We start from the raw sequence: 22,254 nt of genomic DNA on the forward strand, positions 1-22,254 counted from the left end.
CACTTTCCAAGTCAACAAAGAACGTATCACCAAGTATCAATGAAGTATCAACAACATCACTTTTGTCTTTTGACATTGCCCGTGTCACAGCACACACAGGGAACACTCCTGGATGTTTCTGTGCCAGCTCATCAGGGACCTCAGAAACCACAGGAATGGGAATTACAACTGGAGTAGCCAGCACTTTGTCACCAGCCAAATCATTCCCTAGAATGAAGGACACCTCTTATGGGAATGTGAGAACATACCCCCACGACAACATTGCCTGATAATAAGGGAGAGTTGAGTGTGACCTCATGCAAAGGTGCATCCACAAAGCCTCCTCCAAAGCCTTGAACAACGGCACCGGAACGCGATGAAGACTTTTCTGAAAACAGTCAAATCCCCTCCAGAATGAGGGACTGAAAAGCTCCTGTATCTCTCCATATTGTTATAGCCTGCTTTGACTCTAGGGCATCAGTCAGGGAAACAAAGCCATCCATCATAAATCTTGAGGAGCCCTCGAGCTCTTTGTCCACACCTTTGATACTCCCCCCATCACCCTCTAACGTCGGCATAGGTGTTCTGCATACGGTTTCTACCAGAGCCACAGTTTTGAAATTTTTCTGTTCAAGCACAGGGCACCCAGCAACGATATGACCAGGCTCCTTACAGTAGAAACATATAATCCCCTCTGGGAATGCACTAGCAGAACCACCATGCCTAGGAGGTGAAGTAAACTGACCAGCAGACACAGGTTTTGGGAAACGCCCCCCCCCCCCCTGAAAAGGACGCCTACCCCTGGACTCAACACGGTATTCCTCCACAAAGACGGACTTGTGTGTCAACACAAACTCATCAGCCAAGACAGCAGCGTCGCCTATCTTCAACACCTTACGCTCGTTTAGATGAGTGGAAACAGTATCAGGAACACATCTTTTAAATTCCTCTATGAGAATCAACTGTCTAAGCTGCTCCCTTGACTGCCTTCTGAGAGGTGCACCATCTATCAAATAGGTTCTCCTTCTCTTTTCCAAATTCAACATACGACTGTCCCTCCGACCTGCGATAGCCTCTAAAACGCTGACGATAGGCCTCTGGGACTAATTCATAAGCCCTCAATATGGAAGCTTTAACAAGCTCATAGTCAGCACTTTGTTCAAGGGACAGAGCAGTATACGCCTCCTGTGCCTTACAAACTAGAACACACTGCAGCAGCAGCGTCCAGGCCGTATTAGGCCACTTCAATGTGGTTGCCACCCGTTCAAAAAGGGGAAAGTACCTATCCACATCCTTCTCAAAAAAAGGAGGCACCATCCTAATATTTTTGCCGACATCAAAACCGGAACGCGACTCTGAATGCAGAGCACCCGCCTGCAAGGCAGCATGCTTATATTCTAGCTCCTTCAGCGCAAGTTCGTGCTCCAACAACCTAACCTCTCTCCTCTCCTCTTGCTCTCTTGTGCTCCTTTCCTCTCCTCTGACGTGTCTCCTCTCCTCTTGTTCTAGCTGTTTTTCCTTAAACGCTAACTCTCTAAGCCTCCACTCACCGTCCGCCATACCAGATAGTAGCGGAGACACGTCAGAAAAAAGAGGCTCCTCCACCCTCGCCACAAGCACCTGCTCCTTAATGAGTAAAGCCCTCAAAGTACTCAAGGCAGTTGTTTTTAAACGCTTCTCACTGGCAGTAAGCTCCACATTGTAGTGCACAGCCAGCTCCAGAATCTGCTCTTTGGAAAACCTCTCTAACATCTCGTCAGAAGGGTTATCAACAAAATCCTTTATGGTAGCCATCCTTACTGTACCAGCGCCACAAACTACTCACTTTAGAGTTACCAAAAGCTGCCAAAAGCACCCTAGCACACACATGCAACTTATCTGAAGAACCACTAAAGAACCACTAAAGAACCACTGAAGAACCACGAAGAACCACTAAAGAGCCACTGAAGAACCACTGAAGGGGAGTTAGCACAGAGCAGAGTTAGCACAGGGCAGAGTTAGCACAGAGCAGAGTTAGCACAGGGCAGAGTTAGCACAGAGTTAGCACAGAGCAGAGTTAGCACAGAGCAGAGTTAGCACAGCAAATGGCACACAGCAAATGGCAAACCACACAAGAGAACCAACGCCCTTCAGTAACACAAACCAGTGAGGCAAAACCCCCTGTGTTACACTCGAAACAAAAATTAAATACAACAAACAAATTCAAACAGGTGCCCTTATAATCTGATATGACTATTTACAGCTTCTACATCTACACTGCAGCCAATTAAGAACTGCCAGGCCCACCACATGTCTACACCAAAAAAATACGTACATCAGGCCCTAACACACTACCTGTATTTTCTGGCACCCTAACCTACCTATACTGAAGCTAAAGCACTGTAGACCTAACTCTCTTCAACGACACCTGCTACCAGCCAAAGATCATATTGACCACCAACCCGTCAAGTATATGGTATGGTACAAGACAAGTAGATGGTACTAATCCCTTCTATGACTGCCCCAGGGGTAAGTGGTACACAGGAAGCTACAACCAGCCAGAAAATAATGACATTACCTACATGTGATGTCCACTAAACTAAATATTTGAACAGTAGTCATATCAAACCACAAAATAAAGGCAAGGCATACTCACCTGTTTGAAGACCGGCTCAAGCCCCCATCAGTTTACACAACACCTGAACACTACCCAAACTACAGCACCAAGACACACCATGCAAGAAAAAAAAAAAAAAAAAGAAAAACAATAAAAAGAAAATCCTTTTCTCTTTTTTTTTAACAAACATCTAGGGCAGGGGTGGCCAACCAGTCAGAGACTAAGAGCCACAAAAAAATGACTGTGGTACCACAAAGAGCCACACCATATACCAGCGTTTCTCAACCTTTTTTTTCAGTCACGGCACCCTTCATGTGTTTATAGGTCTCACCCTCTGGCCTCTGAAGTTGCTAATGTCTTTTTTATTTGGGCCTCACAGGGTTAAAAGTACCCTGTGAGACCCACGGTTGCAAAATTACAAAATCACTTTTAGCCATTTAAAAAAATAATGTTTATTTAAAAAATGTTAAAGGGGAACTATTTTACTATTTCTTTCACTATTTGGGCACTTTTACACAATTCCTGTAAGTCTATGGAACACCTAGGTTTTTTTCAAAAAAAATGCATTGTTTTGTATTTCTAATCAAGTACTAAAAACCGCATTTTTCTACCTCAAGATCTTAAGCCGTTTTGAGGCTGGGCTCCAACCACTGTGTGGCCTGGTGCCAACTGCCACATCAACTGCCACATTATTATGCAGCTGAGAAATCTCTGACATCACAGATATGCACATTTTCAGATGACTCAGTTCAGTGAGGGTGAATATTGTGAGAGGAGAATTGGAAGAATTCGCCAATATGAGAATTAGAGACATATATCCTATTAATATAAGTCCACATAGCTAAGAAACAATGGTAAACACTGAAAAAAGCCATTTATAAGATAGTTCCCCTTTAAGCACATGTATAGTCAATTGGTCCTGTTGTTCAGCCTCACAATGCTATTTGATAGTAAATGTGTTTATATGTCCCACCCTCTGGCCTCTGAAGTTGCTAATTTCTTTTTAATTTGGGCCTCACAGGGTTAACCTCTTAAGCCCGAGATATACAGTAAAAGTGTATATTTTCAGCATTATGTTTGTTTACCAATTATTTTAACTGTTATTAGTGAAATATAAGATTATAGAAATCTCAGGGCATTGAGTCGGAAACCGGCGCATATTGACAGGAGGAAGTGGCACAGCCAAAAGTGAGTGTAGTCTTTTGAAGGAAGAGACTCAGGGCTTTCAAATTTCGAAAAACTACCCTACCCAGCTCACACCAGCCCCTGTCAATCATCTGACTTCTGGATTTACTTTTTAATTTCTCTTATTTTTTGGGATTATCTCCCACAAACCTGAACGTTATTGCCATAAAACAGAACGCAGTTAGTTTCTCTACCTTTCTGTGAACGTCTTGCAAAAAACGGTGTTGCAATACGATGAAAAATGGTGGAGAAATTTACATTATAAAAAAGATGGCAGAATTCAGTACTGTATCTACAAAACCTTCTGTTTAATCATCTTCCCTTTATTCATTTGCTTAGATTTTTCAGGTCTGGTCAATTTTAGCATGGTGTTATTTACAGTCAAAGATAATTTTTTTTTTTAAATAGAATTGATATTCTCCTTTGGTTCATTACAATTTACTCAAGCCTAGTAACAGACACACTATTTCTGACACTGATCCATATATGTCCCTAGATTCAGATACCAAGAACATGCAAATGGACCATTTAAAAAAAATTGTAAATGTTTATTCTACGTCCTTATGGAATGGGTGACATAAAAAAAAAGTAAAAAAAAGTAAAAAAAAAAAAAAATTAATTTTTTTTTATGGATGGAAGAGCCGCACATTGACGGGCAAAGAGCCGCATGCGGCTCGCGAGCCGCGGGTTGGCCACCCCTGATCTAGGGGTATCTGCCCAATTGTTATGACCCTGGCTCAAAGGGAAGCAACATAAGTGCACACAGACACAAATGGTCTGTGTTTAAACCAAAAGACTATTCTAATTATGATAACTAGCACAAACTAAAGATCAAAGTGGTGGAAAGGGTTAGAGACACTGTTTCAACAATCTCTTCTAGCAACCGTGACAGTGCATGTGTAGGTGAAGAAGTGCCTTTGAGCCTCCCAGGCAGGTGTCCAATTAGCAGCAATCAGCCAAATTAGCAGCAATCACCTGCATGCACAGTGACACAGGAGTAACCAAGATCATGGTACATAACAGTGTGTAATATATATATATATATATATATATATAAATGTGTGTGTATATCTGTGTGTAGGCTGTCATACTGTCTGGTCACAGGGGGAGGCTGTGCTTCTCTGGTCTCAGCTCTGAACTCTAACCCCTCCCATCTGAGAGAGCTGGATCTGAGCTACAATCACACAGGAGACTCTGGAGTGAAGCTGCTCTCTGCTGGTCTGGAGGATCTACACTGGAGACTGGAGACTATCAGGTAGGATGTGGTACTTTAGGGGTTAATGGATGGTCAAAGACTAATATATCTCTGTGGGTACATTTTCTTAACACATTCAGCGCCAGATGTCTCTGTGGGCCGTATGGCCGTGTATGCCAGCGCTTTAATGAATGGGACTACATGCCGGTGTTTACAGGACTAAAACTATATTAAATATCATAGCTATGGATATAAAACGATTGCCCATTTGACATCGAGTATCTATTGTTCAATTTGTGAAAAATTAATATTTTTTTCATCCATACATTCCCGTTTTATACCGTGGTGAATATGAGTATAGTTTTAGAGTAATTCTGTGTAATCCCATTCCTCGCCTGGATCAACAATCAATCTGAAATCAACGCTATATTATCGGTATTATGTTTCATCATGCATGCCTGAAAGGGTGGGGGGGGTTCTATGCTTCGATCGTCACCAACGGCATACGTTGTGGAGTAACGTTACAGGACATACGGATCACAACGAAGGCATGCTCGGATCAACGCAAGATTGATACCATATAGCACTTACCTTGACTAGGATGTACTGCAAAAAGAATATTCCAATTATCTGATCGCCATTCCAAGTATTGATGTTGATCGTGTTGCCAACATAATCCACCAAATAACATGAATCGGCGGTGCTTGATTCTTCCCAATCCATGTGTTATAAACGTTACTACTGCCCGACTAGGAAAACCCGGACCGGACTTTTTAGATCGACGTACAGGCTGAGCCAGAGAGATTCCAAGGATGTGCAATACCGGCCGAAAGGCGTTAGGCGGCGGTATTTGACGCTTGCGATCTCAGACCCATTCCCAATGATAACATCAGGCTGGAGGGATGGATTATGAATGGAAATGGCGAATAAAAGAAATAATGACCAAAACCCGACTTTTCTCGGGTTTGGCACTCAAGCGATGGCGAGTTAACCCAACTTATCTCGGGTCTGGCGTCCAATGTGTTAATACATTGTATTCTCTTAATGGTTTTATTATGTATTAAGAAATAATATATCACTTTTCAATATAATTAATTGTATCTATTTCATATCCAGACTTGGTGACTGTAACCTCTCAGAGAGATGCTGTGAAGCTCTGGCCTCAGTTCTCAGCTCCAAGTCCTCCAGCCTGAGAGAGCTGGACCTGAGTAACAACGGCCTGCAGGATTCAGGAGTGAAGCTGCTCTCTGCTGGACTGGGGAGTCCACACTGTAGACTGGAGACTCTCAGGTTAGTGTTACATTTACATTTACATTTAGTCATTTAGCTGACGCTTTTATCCAAAGCGACTTACAAGTTCTGTACGACAAGTCATCAGGAAGGGCACAACTAACAATGTTCATCAAAGTGTTGAGTGCTACGGTGTAGGTTAGTTTATTTTTGTTACTGGACCAGTTCAACAGACAACCAGTTAAAAACATCAGATTAAAAAGAAATATGTACATTTGGTGTGTTGGTTGAATAATAGTACCTGTGTATCTGAATGTGTGTGTATCTGAATGTGTGTGTGTAGGCTGTCAGGCTGTCTGGTCACAGAGGAAGGCTGTGCTTCTCTGGTCTCAGCTCTGAACTCCAACCCCTCCCACCTGAGAGAGCTGGATCTGAGCTACAATCACCCAGGCTACTCAGGAGTGAAGCTGCTCTCTACTGGTCTGGAGGATCCACACTGGAGACTGGAGACTCTCAGGTAGGATGTGGTACTTTAGGGGTTAATGGATGGTTCTGTGTGTGTTTGTGTGTCTCAAGGTCTCTTGTGTCTACCTCTCCTACAGTGTTGACCATGGTGGAGAGTGTTGGTTGAAACCAGGGATCAGGAAATGTAAGTTGAGCTTGTTGTTCTGCACATTTACAGACTGAGCTTCCCTTCAGGATATGGAGGCATTTCATTAATAACAGAAGAGCTCAGCTGATCAATTATACAATAAATAGAACAGGTTTATTCAGTTGATTAAGTTAAAGCTGCATTAACTGTTTTTGAAACGAGGACCATGTAGACTCAACCACATATCTTCTACATGATCCTCGTGTCAGAAACGGTTGATGCAACTTTAAACATTCTAATGTGAATGAAGATGATTATGATGTATTGTGTGATAAATCGTGTCATGTTCTCTCCATCAGATGCCTGTGAACTCACACTGGACCCAAACACAGCACACAACAGCCTCTCTCTGTCTGAGAGGAACAGAACGGTAACAAGTGCAGAACAGAGTCAGTCGTATCCTGATCACCCAGAGAGATTTGACTTCTATCCACAGGTGTTGTGTAGAGAAGGTCTGACTGGACGCTGTTACTGGGAGGTAGAGCGTAAAGGAGTGGTTCATATAGGAGTTACATATCGAGGCATCGGAAGGAAAGGAGAGGCTGATGGCTGTTATCTTGGAGCTAATGATAACTCCTGGTCTCTGATATGTGATGATGATAGATACACTGCCTGCCACAATGAGAGAAGAACAGACATACCTGCCCCCCCCCCCTCTGGCTCCCCCAGAATAGGAGTGTATCTGGACTGTCCTGCTGGCACTCTGTCCTTCTACACAGTCTCCTCTGACACACTGACCCGCCTACACACCTTCCACTGCACATTCACTGAGCCCCTCTACCCTGGGTTTATAGTTTTCGGTGAAGGCTCCTCTGTGACCCTGTGTCAGAAAGAGAAGCTGGACGTGTTTGAGCTGAAGACATACTCTGCTTCAGAGGAGGCTCTTCTGAGGCTGCTGCCAGTGGTCAAAGCCTCTACTATATCTCTGTGGGTACATTTATATATTAATACATTGTATTCTCTTAATGCTTTTTATTATTATTATGTATTAATAAACAATATACCACTTTTCAATATAATCAATTGTATCTATTGCATATCCAGACTTGGTGACTGTAACCTCTCAGAGAGATGCTGTGAAGCTCTGGCCTCAGTTCTCAGCTCCAAGTCCTCCAGCCTGAGAGAGCTGGACCTGAGTAACAACGACCTGCAGGATTCAGGAGTGAAGCTGCTCTCTGCTGGACTTGGGAGTCCACACTGTAGACTGCAGACTCTCAGGTTAGTGTTCCTGGACCAGTTCAACAGACAACCATTTAACACTTTCAGTGCCAGCCATTACCCTTATCCCTGTAGCTAATGTGCCAGCTTTCTAGCGGTGGGGAAAAATATCGATACATAGTAATATCGCGATACTTTGCGTGGCGATACTGTATCGATACAGGGACGCCAAGTAAACGTTTAATTTTGTATATATATTTTTTTTTGTATAAGGAAGTTGCATTGTTCATTTCAATACCTGTAATTGTACAGTAGTCCATTTTTAGATCTAAAGAAAGCCTTCGACACTGTGGATCATGGTGTCCTGCTCACCAAGCTTTCTCGGTACAACTTCTCCCCTAATACCATCACATACATGAAGTCTTATCTTGAAGGTAGAACTCGGAGAGTAAGGGCAAATGGTGAGCTATCCTCTGCCCTTAGCTGTGGTTTTGGTGTCCCCCAAGGATCTATATTGGGACCGCTGTTGTTTAGTTTATATACATTAATGATCTTCCAGCTCTATGCAATAAGTCTGACATCCAGATGTATGCAGATGATACGGTCATTTATGTCCATGCAGAAACCAAGCAGCAAGCTGCAAACAAGTTAACAGCGGTGAAGACATCGGTCACTGAATGGTTGACTAACTCGTGTCTGCATTTAAACACCAAAAAAACTGTTTGCATGTTTTTTTACAAAGAGGCTGATGAATACTGTCTCACCTGATGTCTATGTCAGAGGAGAAAGGTTGACAGTTGTATCCGAATATAGATACCTTGGGATAAAAATGGACTCCAATCTTACATTTAAAAAACAAATCAATCGGTAGTAAACAATGCAAAGTTTCACTTATCAAACTTCCGTCACTTCAGAAACTCTCTGTCAACAAAAGCAGCAGCACTGTATTTTAATGCCATTATTATGTCACACTTAACATACTGTCTGACTAGCTGGACACAAGCCTCCTGTACAACACTACGATCTGTACAGGTAGTTTACCATCAGGCTGTGAAAGTTCTGGACAGGAAAACAAACAGCCACCACCATTGTTATAGCATAGCAAACCAGAACCTACTGAGCTGGGACAATCTCGTCAAATTCAAAGATGCCTGCCTTACCTATAAAATCCTACATGGCTTGGCTCCTCCCCCCCTCTGTACTTTCATAAAACAGAAAGCATCTGCTGACAGATATACCAGGTCTGTAGTCAGAGGGGACTGTGTAGTCCCAAACAGGAGGTCTGCTTTTAGTCAGACAGCCTTTTCCGTGAGAGCAGCCCACACCTGGAACAGTCTGCCAACACGGCTCAGGGAGTTTACATTTCAAGTTACATTTAATTTAAAACTAACTTAAAATCATGGTTGAGAGATGGTCAAGTGTGCGACCATTTTAACTGAGGGGTTGTATTGTAATGTATTTTAATGTATTTATTTGTATGTACTTTAGTGTATTGTAACCTATACTGATTCCTACTGTGTTTTAATTATTGTACTATGTTTTAATTATTGTTGTGCTCATGTCACCTGCCCCAGAGACTACAGTTGAAAATTAGCCAACTTGGCTAAACTGGCATATTTACAGTCAAATGTTCCTTAATATGCACTGTCTCTGTATTTTAAACCAATAAATACAAATACAAATACAATATTCAGCATATCGCAATATATTTAGTATCGCAATACTATCGTATCGTGACTCAAGTATCGTGATAGTATCGTATCGTGAGGCCTCTGGTGATTCCCACCCCTACAGCTTTCAATAGCCTAGTTTCACTGCGTCACTATGTTTCGAGAGCTATATCTATATTATAGCTATAGAGACAATACTATGGTCATTTGACAGTGACTCTCTCCCGTCGAACATGCAAAAAAGAGATTTTTCATATATACGTTTGCGTGTTTTCCCGTGGTGAATATTGTATAGTTTAGGAGTGATCCGGGCTAATTCCTGAAAAGCTGAGTTATAGGGCGCTACGTGAATTCTGCTATACTCGCCGTTGGCATTTCTCGTCTGGACACGCTACTATTTCCAAATCAAATGTATATAATAAATATTATATTTCTGCATAAAAGGGGGGGGGGGTCTTTTTTTGATGCTTTGATCGCCAGTAACGGCATTCGCTTTGAACACCACACACGCTGATCAGCTGGATCGACATGAAATCATTGTAGGATCAAGGTGAAATTGACGTTAGATAGTCCTTACCTTTGATCGGGGGTATTCCAAAAAGAATAATCCAATTGTCTGATCACGATTTCCAGTATTGGTCCAGTATTGGTCCCCGACATAATCCGGCACAACGCATGCATCGAGTGTCCTGGACCCGTTCCAATGTGATCGAGTGAACCGCTAGACTTGCCTGTACCAAAATTATCTGACCGGAGGAAATTAGATGTAACACACGGTGTGAAATAAGGTTTCAAAGGGTGGGTGATACTGCCACCTAGCAGGATGCGGCCGGTATTGCACTCTAGCGATCTCAGAATGATTTCCTATGGTAACATCGAGGTCCATGAACCTGTAATGAATATAAAAAAATCGAATAAAAGAAAAAAGGTTCCAAAAACGAGTTTACTCGTCCTTGGCGCTCAACGCATGTCGGCCAAAAACTAGTTAACTCGTCCTTGGCGCTGAATGTGTTCAAACATATTTTAAAAACATAAAAAGAAATATGTACATTTGGTGTGTTGGTTAAATATTATTACCTGTGTATCTGAACGTGTGTGTGTGTACTGTGTAGGCTGTCAGGCTGTCTGGTCACAGAGGAAGGCTGTGCTTCTCTGGTCTCAGCTCTGAGCTCCAACCCCTCCCACCTGAGAGAGCTGGATCTGAGCTACAATCACCCAGGAGACTCAGGAGTGAAGCTGCTCTCTGCTGGTCTGGAGGATCCACACTGGAGACTGGAGACTCTCAGGTAGGATGTGGTACTTTAGGGGTTAATGGATGGTTCTGTGTGTGTGTGTGTGTCTCAAGGTCTCTTGTGTCTATGTCTCCTACAGTGTTGGCCATGGTGGAGAGTGTAGGTTGAAACCAGGGATCAGGAAATGTAAGTTGAGCTTGTTGTTCTGCACATTTACAGACTGAGCTCAGTTGATCAATGTTGAGAGCCGACGGGTGTCTCTTATCTATCTCAAATCACCTACTCGAGATAGACCCCTGTGGCCGCCCGATATCCCCCAGCGAGGTGCTAAACTCGCTAAGTTCTCGGGTCAATTACTATTCTTAATCACGCTTACTTCATAGTCACTAGTTAGTTATATCCAGTTGATATGAAATATAAGCGTAGAAGAGTTGTTAACCTCTTCTTTGTTTGTAATAAACCGAATGTATGTCTGGGAGAACTCTTTGCCTATAATAATAGTAATTATATTATCATCATCATTATCATCATCATTTTAGGAAAGGCCTGTAATGCTAATCATTTGTAAGCCTGATGATATTACTACTCTTTTAATAAGTATTACTACTGCTAATAGTGTAATATTAGCGTACTAACACTAATAATCATTTGCAAGCCCCATAACCTCTTATCAGTTCGACAGGTCCATCAATCCGTGGCCCGATCGTCAGTCTCTGCAGTGGCTAGACTCTCAGTTTCCCACAAATCCAATGGAGCCCGTCGAACACAGTTGTTACCGGCACTTGCAAACAACAAACAGTGATATATATATATATATATTATATCCTTTATATAACTTTAGCTAAAAGCAGTAACCAGCAATTGATTTGATCTGCATGGCTTCCAGAATATAGCTATACCGAGTTACCTCAGATGAGAGCAGGGCGAGGCCAGCGCCGTGACCCATTGTGATAGAACAGCACGAAAAGAAAGCAGTCCACGAATTCAATAAGTATTTTAACAAAGTTGGTTTAATTAGAAAAAGTAAGTTACAAAGAGACTGCATTGGAAATGTCCAATTCAGGCATAATAAGTATAAAACAAAGCATCTCTCTCGAGCATAGCATAGCATATAAAAAACAGAGTTTTGTCATAGGGACTCCACTCTGAAAAATAAACAAACTCTGTTCCATACAACGCTAACCCGTGTCTGTTGCTATAAGAATGGTGTCAGAAGTCTAAAAATCAAAAATCTAACTCGGATCAAGCGAGCTGGGCTTTATATACAGGTTCTGCATCATATCAAGACCTCTTACTATTGGTCTAAATACAGTGATGTCATTTCTACCATCCAATCAACACATAACACACTCAGTAAGGATGAACTCCTCCCTTTCTAGTCGTTACAGTTACTGGAGAAGTAACAGATTACTTTCTTTTGGGAAAAACCCTATTACGTCACTAAACATTTATGCATGTTTGCAGATATAGCATATATATACATTTACAATTCAATACTCATATACTTAAACACTGATTGATATGTTCACACATCATATATGTATTTTGTAGTTTAAAGTGTATAATAGCTCTCTGCCCCATAACGGCAAGGGTTAAAACCCTGCCGCAGCGATTCACCCACCGTCAAGGTCACATTCCTGGCTTCAAGAACTGTAAGAGAAGAGGCCCCTTCTCTTTCCATTCTCCAGGACTACACAAGATATGGTAGTTTACACAAGTTACTGTTTTTAGAGTCTATAGTTATAGTTCTTACAGTTTTACACAAGTAGGAGGAAGAATACACAAAGACATTCTTCATAATCACTGACGCTTAAGTCATCTCTTAACATATGCTTAGATTTAAAACAGATATATACAATAAACATATGCTTAATCCTTTACATCCTACAAGTGACAGAGAGAACAGGATGTCATAATAAAAAGTGTCACTAGTTGTTTGTGGGACTTCAACAATCAATTATACAATAAATAGAACAGGTTTATTCAGTTGATGAAGTTAAAGCTGCATTAACTGTTTTTGAAACGAGGACCATGTAGACTCAACCACATAAACATTTTCTTTCCTCTACATAATCCTTGTGTCAGAAACGGTTAATGCAACTTTAAACATTCTAATGTGAATGAAGATGATTATAATGTATTGTGTGATAAATCGTGTCATGTTCTCTCCATCAGATGCCTGTGAACTCACACTGGACCCAAACACAGTAAACCGCTTCCTCTCTCTGTCTGAGAGGAACAGAATGGTAATAAGGGAACAACAGCATCAGTCGTATCCTGATCACCCAGAGAGATTTGACCTCTATCCACAGGTGTTGTGTAGAGAGGGTCTGACTGGACGCTGTTACTGGGAGGTAGAGCGTAAAGGAGAGGTTGGTATAGGAGTTGCATATAGAGGCATCGGAAGGAAAGGAGCGGTTGCTGACTGTTATCTTGGAGTTAATGATAACTCCTGGGCTCTGGTATGTCATGATGATGGATACGCTGCCTTGCACAATGACGGAGGAACAGACATACCCGCCCCCCCCTCTCGCTCCACCAGAGTAGGAGTGTATCTGGACTGTCCTGCTGGCACTCTGTCCTTCTACACAGTCTCCTCTGACAAACTGACCCACCTACACACCTTCTTCTGCACATTCACTGAGCCCCTCTACCCTGGGTTTATAGTTTCGGATGAAGGCGACTCTGTGACCCTGTGTCGGATAGACTAGGTAGAGTAACTTCCTGTGTCAGATGGAGTAGCTTCCTGTGTTAGGTAGAGTAGCTTCCTGTGTCAGATAGAGTAGCTTCCTGTGTCAGATGGAGTAGGTAGAGTAGCTTCCTGTGTCAGATGGAGTAGGTAGAGTAGCTTCCTGTGTCGGATAGAGTAGCGTCCTGTATCAGATGGAGTAGGTAGAGTAGCTTCCTGTGTCAGATGGAGTAGATAGAGTAGCTTCCTGTGTCAGATAGAGTAGGTAGAGTAGCTTCCTGTGTCAGATGGAGTAGAGTAACTTCCTGTGTCAGATAGAGTAGGTAGAGTAGCTTCCTGTGTCAGATGGAGTAGGTAGAGTAGCTTCCTGTGTCAGATAGAGTAGGTAGAGTAGCTTCCTGTGTCAGTGCCCCCCCCCCCACACACACAGGAAAGTGAGAATATTGATCATGATTGAAAATGAAATGAATGAAAATTATTTACTACTTTTATTTTACCTTTATTTTACCAGGTAGTCACTTGAGATCAAAGATCTCTTTTTCGAGCAAGACCTGGCCAAAATGGCAGCAAAAACAAACATACAAAAATACATAAAAGGCAAAGTGGGGCAAGGGGATACATTTGAGCTGCAGCAAATCAGATTGAATGGGATTGGGGGAGATTGGAGGGCAGGGTAAAAAGGTAGAAAGAGGAGGGAAGGTGAGGCTTTGCAGGAGGTTGCTGGGGAGAGAAGGTCAAGTTAATAAATATAAAATATAACAGCACATTATGCAGTGAAGCAGCGACATTCTCCCATCTCATTCTTTAAAATGCCCTTAATTTGAACTTTAAAATCAGATATGGTAGTGAGGGCCTGCAGTTTCAAAGTTTTTTGAAGTCCATTCCAGGCAGAGGGAGCAGAGAACATGAAGGCCCTTTTCCCAAACTCTGTGCGGGTTCTGGGTACTGAGGCATATAAATAGTCCTGGGATCGTAAGCTGTAAAATGGGTTTGATGTGATGGTGAGGTATGAACCGAGGTAAAAAGGGAGCTGACCAATAATTGCTTTATAAATGAAGGTGTACCAATGAAGCAGTCTACGGGCAGTCAAGGACGGCCAGTTAACTTTAGCATACAGAGTGCAATGATGGGTAAGTGATCTATATCCAGAAATAAATCTTAATACACCATGGTAAGCAGTGTCCAACATGTGTAGTGAGGTGGAACAGGCATTCATGTATAAAACATCACCATAATCTAATACTGGTAAAAAAGTGGCAGCAACTAGTTGCTTCTTTGCATTAAAAGAAAAGCACGATTTGTTTCTGAAAAAGAAACCCAACCTCACTTTTAGCCTCTTGACCAGGCTTTCAACGTGTGGTTTAAAAGACAAGCTGTCATCAAGTAAAAAGCCAAGGTATTTAAAAGTCGACACAATCTGAATAGGAATGCCTTGCGATGTGTGTATAGAGGCAAGACAAGGCATTTTTGTTTTGGATTTAGTAAAAATCATCATTTTTGTTTTTTCCGGATTTAAAACAAGCTTTAGTTGCTGAAGTTGGGATTCTATTTCTTTAAACGTATTTTGCAAACTTTCCAGAGCTTTTGTCAACGTATTAGCACAACAGTAAATTACAGTGTCATCAGCATAAAAATGAAAGTTTGCATTTGGAACATTTTTGCCTAGATTATTGATATAGATTGTAAATAACAATGGTCCTAGAACAGAACCTTGTGGCACCCCCTTGTGGACAGATAAAACATCAGAATAAAAACCATCAGCCTGAACACATTGAGTCCTGTCAGCAAGATAATTACAGAACCAGCCAACAGCAGAGTCAGACAGTCCTACATTAATTAGCCTATGCTTCATTATATTATGGTCCACTATCAAATGCCTTTGAAAAATCAATAAAAAGGGAAGCACAATGTTGTTTCCTATCTAAAGCCCCAATTATGTCGTTTACTACCTTTGTAGCTGCTGTAACGGTACTGTGACATTTCCTAAAACCAGATTGATCACAAGATAAAATAGCATTGTTATATAAGAACTCCTTCAGCTGATTACTTACCAGAGTTTCCAGTATCTTGGCTAAAGCTGACAAATTAGAAATTGGCCTGTAGTTGTTGGGGTTTGAAGGCTCACCACCTTTTAACAGGGGTAGAACATGAGCCTTTTTCCAAATCTTGGGTATTTCATTACAAGTCAAGGTTAAGTTAAAAATATAAGTTAGCGTCCTGTATCAGATGGAGTAGGTAGAGTAGCTTCCTGTGTCAGATGGAGTAGATAGAGTAGCTTCCTGTGTCAGATAGAGTAGGTAGAGTAGCTTCCTGTGTCAGATGGAGTAGAGTAACTTCCTGTGTCAGATAGAGTAGGTAGAGTAGCTTCCTGTGTCAGATGGAGTAGGTAGAGTAGCTTCCTGTGTCAGATAGAGTAGGTAGAGTAGCTTCCTGTGTCAGTGCCCCCCCCCCCCCCACACACACAGGAAAGTGAGAATATTGATCATGATTGAAAATGAAATGAATGAAAATTATTTACTACTTATTTGAATTAAGACATATATTTTGAAAATGTAATAAATTAGATGTTTACACAGTGTATTGACAGAATCCAGTTATTGTTGTTCAGCTGAGCATTCATGATATTTGTGATTGACTGATTAAAATTCTTTCAACCTTTGTTTTATTTGGTATTTTTCACCCAAGTATCTCTTTATTTCTAGAAATTTCCCATAATTACACTTTTAAAATAACAGAATGAACATAACGTTTACCTACTCATAGCTGGATGTGAAGTTTATGTGAATACATACCAGAGGTGGGACCAAGTGTTTACACTCAAGTCCAGAGTCAAGACTGGCAAGTCTCAAGCAAGTCACAAGTCTGAAACGTTGGGTTTCCAGTCCTGAACAAGTCCTAATGCATTCTTTACAAATGTAATGCCATTTCCAAACGGTAAGGTAAATTTGTATAGCACTTTACAGGCAGTAAAAGGTTAATCAAAATAACATAACCACAATATGTTACACGTTACATCACATATAATATCAATTGAAAACTTGTAAAAAATACTTTACAATAAGTTAATTAAAAACAACCACATACACAAATGTTACACCAAATACATGATCAATTATAGGCCTGACTATATCGAAAGGTTTTAAGACTCTGTTTAAAGGACTCCACACTATCGGCAGACCTGATTCCACAGTTTAGGTGCTACGGCTGAAAAAGCCCGGTCACCTTTGGTCTTAAGTTTGGTCTGGGGGACAACGAGCACCCCTTGGTCTGAGGAGCGGAGAGCCCTACTGGGGCAGTAGGGGGTCATGATGAGCTCACTAATGTAGCTTGGAGCTTCACCCTTTAAAGCCTTGTAGGTGGTGAGCGCCATTTTAAAGCCAACAGAGTAATAGTTAGTTAGTATATCAAATGTAAATCATAACTTCCTTCTCTGCTCACGCTGCACCCTGATTGGCAGCTGGTGGATTGGTCCAAAGTGGAACTGTAATCAGGGACATTAAGTTGACTAGCTTTATACTCATTATCGCATAATTAATTAACATTTTGGGCTTAGGGAGAGTATGGAGTCTTTCAAGTCTCAAAGAGTCAACAACTACACATTAATCTGTAGTGGTCATTAGGGTAATAGCTAATGAACCGTTTGTACCACGTTGAAATAAACAACACTGATATGTGCTTTAGTCTGCAATTTCAACCCTCCTTTCTCAACATACTTGAGACAGTGGCTCAGGAGGTAGAGCGGTTGTCTGGTCATTGGATGGTTCCCGGTTCGATTCCCGCTCCTTGAGCGAGACACTTACCCTAATTGCTCCCGATGTGCAGTTCGCCTCCGCCGTCGATGTGAATGAATGGGTGAATGTGAGGAACAAATTGTAAAGCGCTTTGGATAAAAGTGCTATATAAATGTACCATGTACCATTTACATACTTGTGTATAAAATAGATACAAACTATTTCTCTCAATGATCATATTAAATAGATACAAACTACTCCTCAATGGTCATATTAGATACAAACTACTCCTCAATGATCATATAAAATGGATACAAACTTTCTCTCAATGGTCTTATTAAATGGATACACAAACTACTTATCTCAATGATCATATTAAATAGATGCACAAACAACTCAATGATCATATTAAATACAAACTCTCAATGATCTTATTAAATAGATACACAAACTACTTATCTCAATGATCATATTAAATAGAATGACAAACGACTCAATGATCATATTAAATACAAACTACTCAATGATCATATTAGATACAAACTACTCAATGATCATATAAAATGGATACAAACTTTCTCTCAATGATCATATTAAATAGAAACACAAACTACTTTGAATGAATGAATTTATTCACACACGATATATCACATATACATATCGTCATGTGAGAACATCATCATCGAGATTGTCTGCGTGTGCCACGTCTCCCAAGAAGCTATTTTATATTAAGTGTCTTTCAGATCGATTTGAACCATCTGCTCCTCTTTTCAAGAAACTAAACATTCTGACTGTCTGAGGTTAATTCTTTACAGATATGTATATTTGTGTACAAATGCATTCATGATCACAATCTACCAAATGGTTTTAATAGTTTTTTTTCTTTGAATTCTGATGTTCATTCATATGCTACACGTCAGTCCAGGGACCTGCATATACCTTATTGTGGTACTTCACTTAGGCAGTTCTCAGTGAGGTATAGAGGGTCCAATCTTTGGAATGCAGCTGATCCTATGCTGAGGAAATCTCCATCTCTGCTTATTTTTAAAGCAAACTACAAAAAAATTCTCATCCAAAAGTAGTAGATAGATAATAGGTCATACATGTAGGTATGCATTTGGTTATGTGGGTGGGTAGGTTTGTAGGCAGGTGGGTGGGTTGTTATATATTATGTACACAGTATATGCATGTATGTACTTATGTATGGTTGTATTAACACAAATCCTTTTAATGTATTCTGGTATTTTATAATATGCATATTTTTGTATGTTTGATTTTATAAAACGGGAAGTTCTTGATAAGCCTCTAGGCTTCTAACTTCTCCTTCACAATCGTTATAACTTATTATGTATTGTTTTTACTTCTGTTTAACTGTGTTAATAAACAAACAAACAAATATTAAGTGTCTTTGAGCACCTGGAAAAGCGCTATATAAAATAGATGTATTATTATTATTATTTAAAGCTTTTGGAGGGAGCCTGATCACAAATATAAACAAAAAACATACAACGTGGGTAGGCTTACACACCTACCTACTAACATACATACAACATAGATTCATAAATACAGACAATTAATATTCCTAATTATGGATTCTATTTAGAGATATGTTTTGAGCAATTCCTCTTTCAGTGATTTTTTTAAGGTTGAAATGGATTTTGACAGTTTCAGACTCTCGTCGAGCTCGTTCCAGATCTGCGGGCCCCTGCATGCTATGCTTAGGCTGCACATTTGAGTTTTCTCTTGCCAAAGATAAGATGCCTATTTCTTATGGATGTGCAGTGGACGGCAGACTCAGTGGGACAAGCTCAGACAGTCTGTGATTCATGTTATTTACAACTTGATACATAATTGATGCGTTTGTGTACATTCAAATCAGCAAGCCTCAGGAGACCAAAGCGATGGAACAAAGGACGTGAGGGCATATTAAACCCGGATCATGACACTACTCGTATTTTTGTGTGTAAACTTTCAAGTTTCTTGAGATGGCTGGGGTAAGTGTTGCACCATATGACATTACAATAATTAATGAGGGGTCCATACAACGTTTTATAGAGAGTGAGAAGGGCAGAGTCCTGCTGGTTCTCCTGAGTTAAATTTAAAAAAAAGTCACACAGGCCGTAAAATTGAACATAGCTAACTTTAAATACATCCGAGACTGCCTCAACATGGAAACAGCCAAACTCTACTTCAATTCAGTAATTATGTCCCATCTGACATACTGCATACGCAGCTGGCGTCTATGCCAAATACAACACAGTTCGGTTTCCGGGTTCCTCTGATTGGCCACTAAGCCCACGTGACCCTTATCGCCCGCTGCCGCGCTGTGAAGCGGAAGAGCCAGCGAGGTGACGCGGTTTCAGCAGCAGCGGCCGTCTTCTTCCGAGGCGGCTCGTTCTTATTAATCCCTAATGTCATGTATGTTGTGTATGTCATAAATGTCGATATGAATTGAAAATGGGGGACCCTGATGTAAACAAGATGAAAGTCTTTCTCTGGTCTGCATCCCCTTAACAATTGTGTGTATTGCGCCGTACTGTATTGTACCCATTCTGCAATCTGTTAAATAAAGTTTTCATTCATTCATTTCTCCCCCACTACTCCCAAAAGTAACACTAAATAGATAAAGTACAACAACGCCAGACTCAAGAAACTGTGTTCCCTTTGGATGTGTTCTCATAAACAATGTTTGTTTACACACACTGCACACGACACTCGAGGCTGCATGGGTGTAATCTCTCCTCTATCAAAGAGTTTGCGTTCAGGAATCGACGTTGTGATGTCCTATGGATCTTCCTTTCTAAAAGTCCCACGCAATACAGCATGTCTTGAATGTTCAGGCAGGAATTCACCGCAAGAAAATGTGTTGCTAATCTTTGTTCAGTACAATATGATTGGAAAAATAAGCTACATCTGGAATGAATAAAGTGATTTTTTTTTTTTTAACTGTCAAGGGTACCAGCGTCTTTTTCTCCAGTAGCGCGACTAATATCCATATCAGTTACATCATCCAAGGTATTGTTACTCAATGTTTGTGAGCGTGGTTTGGAGATATTCACAGTAATTGTTAATTCAGTAAAGTAGTCAGATCTACTCTTTATTGAAGGTATACTGATATGATATGATTCTACGATTAATACTACAAATGTAATGGTCCTCAATGAGTATAACGATTACACAAAACATTAGCTTTATATCAGCCTTTCTGAAAGAAGAAATGGTTTCTTTATACATAGTCCTATATATTGAAATAAAAAAAATACCATGTTCCTTAGTCCTGTATTATGATCAAACAATTACACAAAAATGCATCCTATATATATAGACTCATATGCCAAAACATTCAGAAATACCCAAATGATGCGAGTTTGTTTTTTTATGACATGCACAACTACAAGCTTTTAAGAACACTGACATAACCGCTGAATATCACTGAAATCCAAGTTAATGTATATCTTAGAAGTTCTTTGTTTCATCGTACAAACAGCCAAAGCTGTCATGTATGTTGTGTATGTCATAAATGTCGATATGAATTGAAAATGGGGGACCCTGATGTAAACAAGACAAACGTCTTTCTCTGGTCTGCATCCCCTTAACAATTGTGTGTATTGCGCCAAAGGGAACACAGTTTCTTGAGTCTGGCGTTGTTGTACTTTATCTATTTAGTGTTACTTTTGGGAGTAGTGGGGGAGAAATGAATGAATGAAAACTTTATTTAACAGATTGCAGAATGGGTACAATACAGTATGGCGCAATACACACAATTGTTAAGGGGATGCAGACCAGAGAAAGACTTTCGTCTTGTTTACATCAGGTCCCCCATTTTCAATTCATATCGACATTTATGACATAAACAACATACATGACATTAGGGATTAATAAGAACAAGCCACCTCGGAAGAAGACGGCCGCTGCTGCTGAAACCACCGCCTCGCGTCGCCTCGCTGGCTCTTCCGCTTCACAGCGCGGCAGCGGGCGAGGGGGGCGTGCTAGCGCGCGGTCACGTGGGCTTAGTGGCCAATCAGAGGAACCCGGAAACCGAACTGCGTTGTATTTGGCATAGACGCCTCCTGGTGATGGAGGCTCGTCAGGTAGTGACTGACATGTGTTTTCTAGCTGCATGTAGAGAGTGTTTGAGGCAATAGGGGATATCTGCAGAGCCCAGGCGTGGACGGGTTTGAGGCGGGGCTTCGTGGCGTAGACAAGTATTAGTGGCCTGGACAAGTATTTGCACTACTGCGCATGCGGATGAGGGGGGGGGGGGGGGGGGGCTCTCTCGCTCGCTCCCTCTCTCGTTTACGACACACGTACACAACTTAACTTTCGTCTCGTTTACATCAGGGTCCCCCATTTTCAACTTAAAGGGGAACTCCACTTTTTTTTGGAAATTAGCTTATTTAACATCTTCCCTGGAGTTAGACAAGAAGATGCATACCTTTTTTGTCTCTGTGCGTGCATTTTAGCTTTGGGAATAGACGCTCCGTTAGCATAGCTTAGCTTCATCACTGGAAGTGAGGCAGGACAGTAGCCTTACAGTGTATTGCAAGGTCTGACATTGACCAAACTTGATATGCATGACCTTGGTGGGCTCTAGGTCAACTCCTGAAAAGGGGGTCAATGTCAGACCTTGCAATCAAAAGTTAGGGGGTGCACTGAAATTATGGCAAGGGTTATTAGCCCCCTAACTTTTGATTGCAAAGTCTGACATTGACCCCCTTTTCAGGAGTTGACCTAGAGCCCACCAAGGTCATGCATATCAAGTTTGGTCAATGTCAGACCTTGCAATACACTGTAAGGCACTGTAAGGCTACTGTCCTGCCTCACTTCCAGTGATGAAGCTAAGCTATGCTAACGGAGCGTCTATTCCCAAAGCTAAAATGCACGCACAGAGACAAAAAAGGTATGCATCTTCTTGTCTAACTCCAGGGAAGATGTTA

The 22,254-nt window shown here is 41.1% G+C and overlaps 1 protein-coding gene across 1 annotated transcript in view; it reads left to right on the top strand.

Annotated features, from left to right (window-relative positions):
• LOC311228195 (uncharacterized protein) overlaps positions 1–13,608 on the top strand; it is a gene marked incomplete at its 3' end in the record, with an annotated part of 28,047 nt that extends 14,439 nt beyond the window's left edge. Inside the window, exons 5-11 of the mRNA XM_084314106.1 lie at positions 4,842–5,015; positions 6,072–6,245; positions 6,529–6,702; positions 7,882–8,055; positions 10,778–10,951; positions 11,037–11,083; positions 13,073–13,608. Coding sequence (XP_084170232.1) covers positions 4,842–5,015; positions 6,072–6,245; positions 6,529–6,702; positions 7,882–8,055; positions 10,778–10,951; positions 11,037–11,083; positions 13,073–13,608 — 1,453 coding nt within the window. The remainder of the gene's footprint in view (positions 1–4,841; positions 5,016–6,071; positions 6,246–6,528; positions 6,703–7,881; positions 8,056–10,777; positions 10,952–11,036; positions 11,084–13,072) is intronic.
• Between the last annotated feature and the right edge of the window lie 8,646 nt (positions 13,609–22,254).

Source organism: Notolepis coatsorum (assembly GCF_963971535.1).
Source record: "Notolepis coatsorum genome assembly, chromosome: 5".
Taxonomy (NCBI): domain Eukaryota; kingdom Metazoa; phylum Chordata; class Actinopteri; order Aulopiformes; family Paralepididae; genus Notolepis; species Notolepis coatsorum.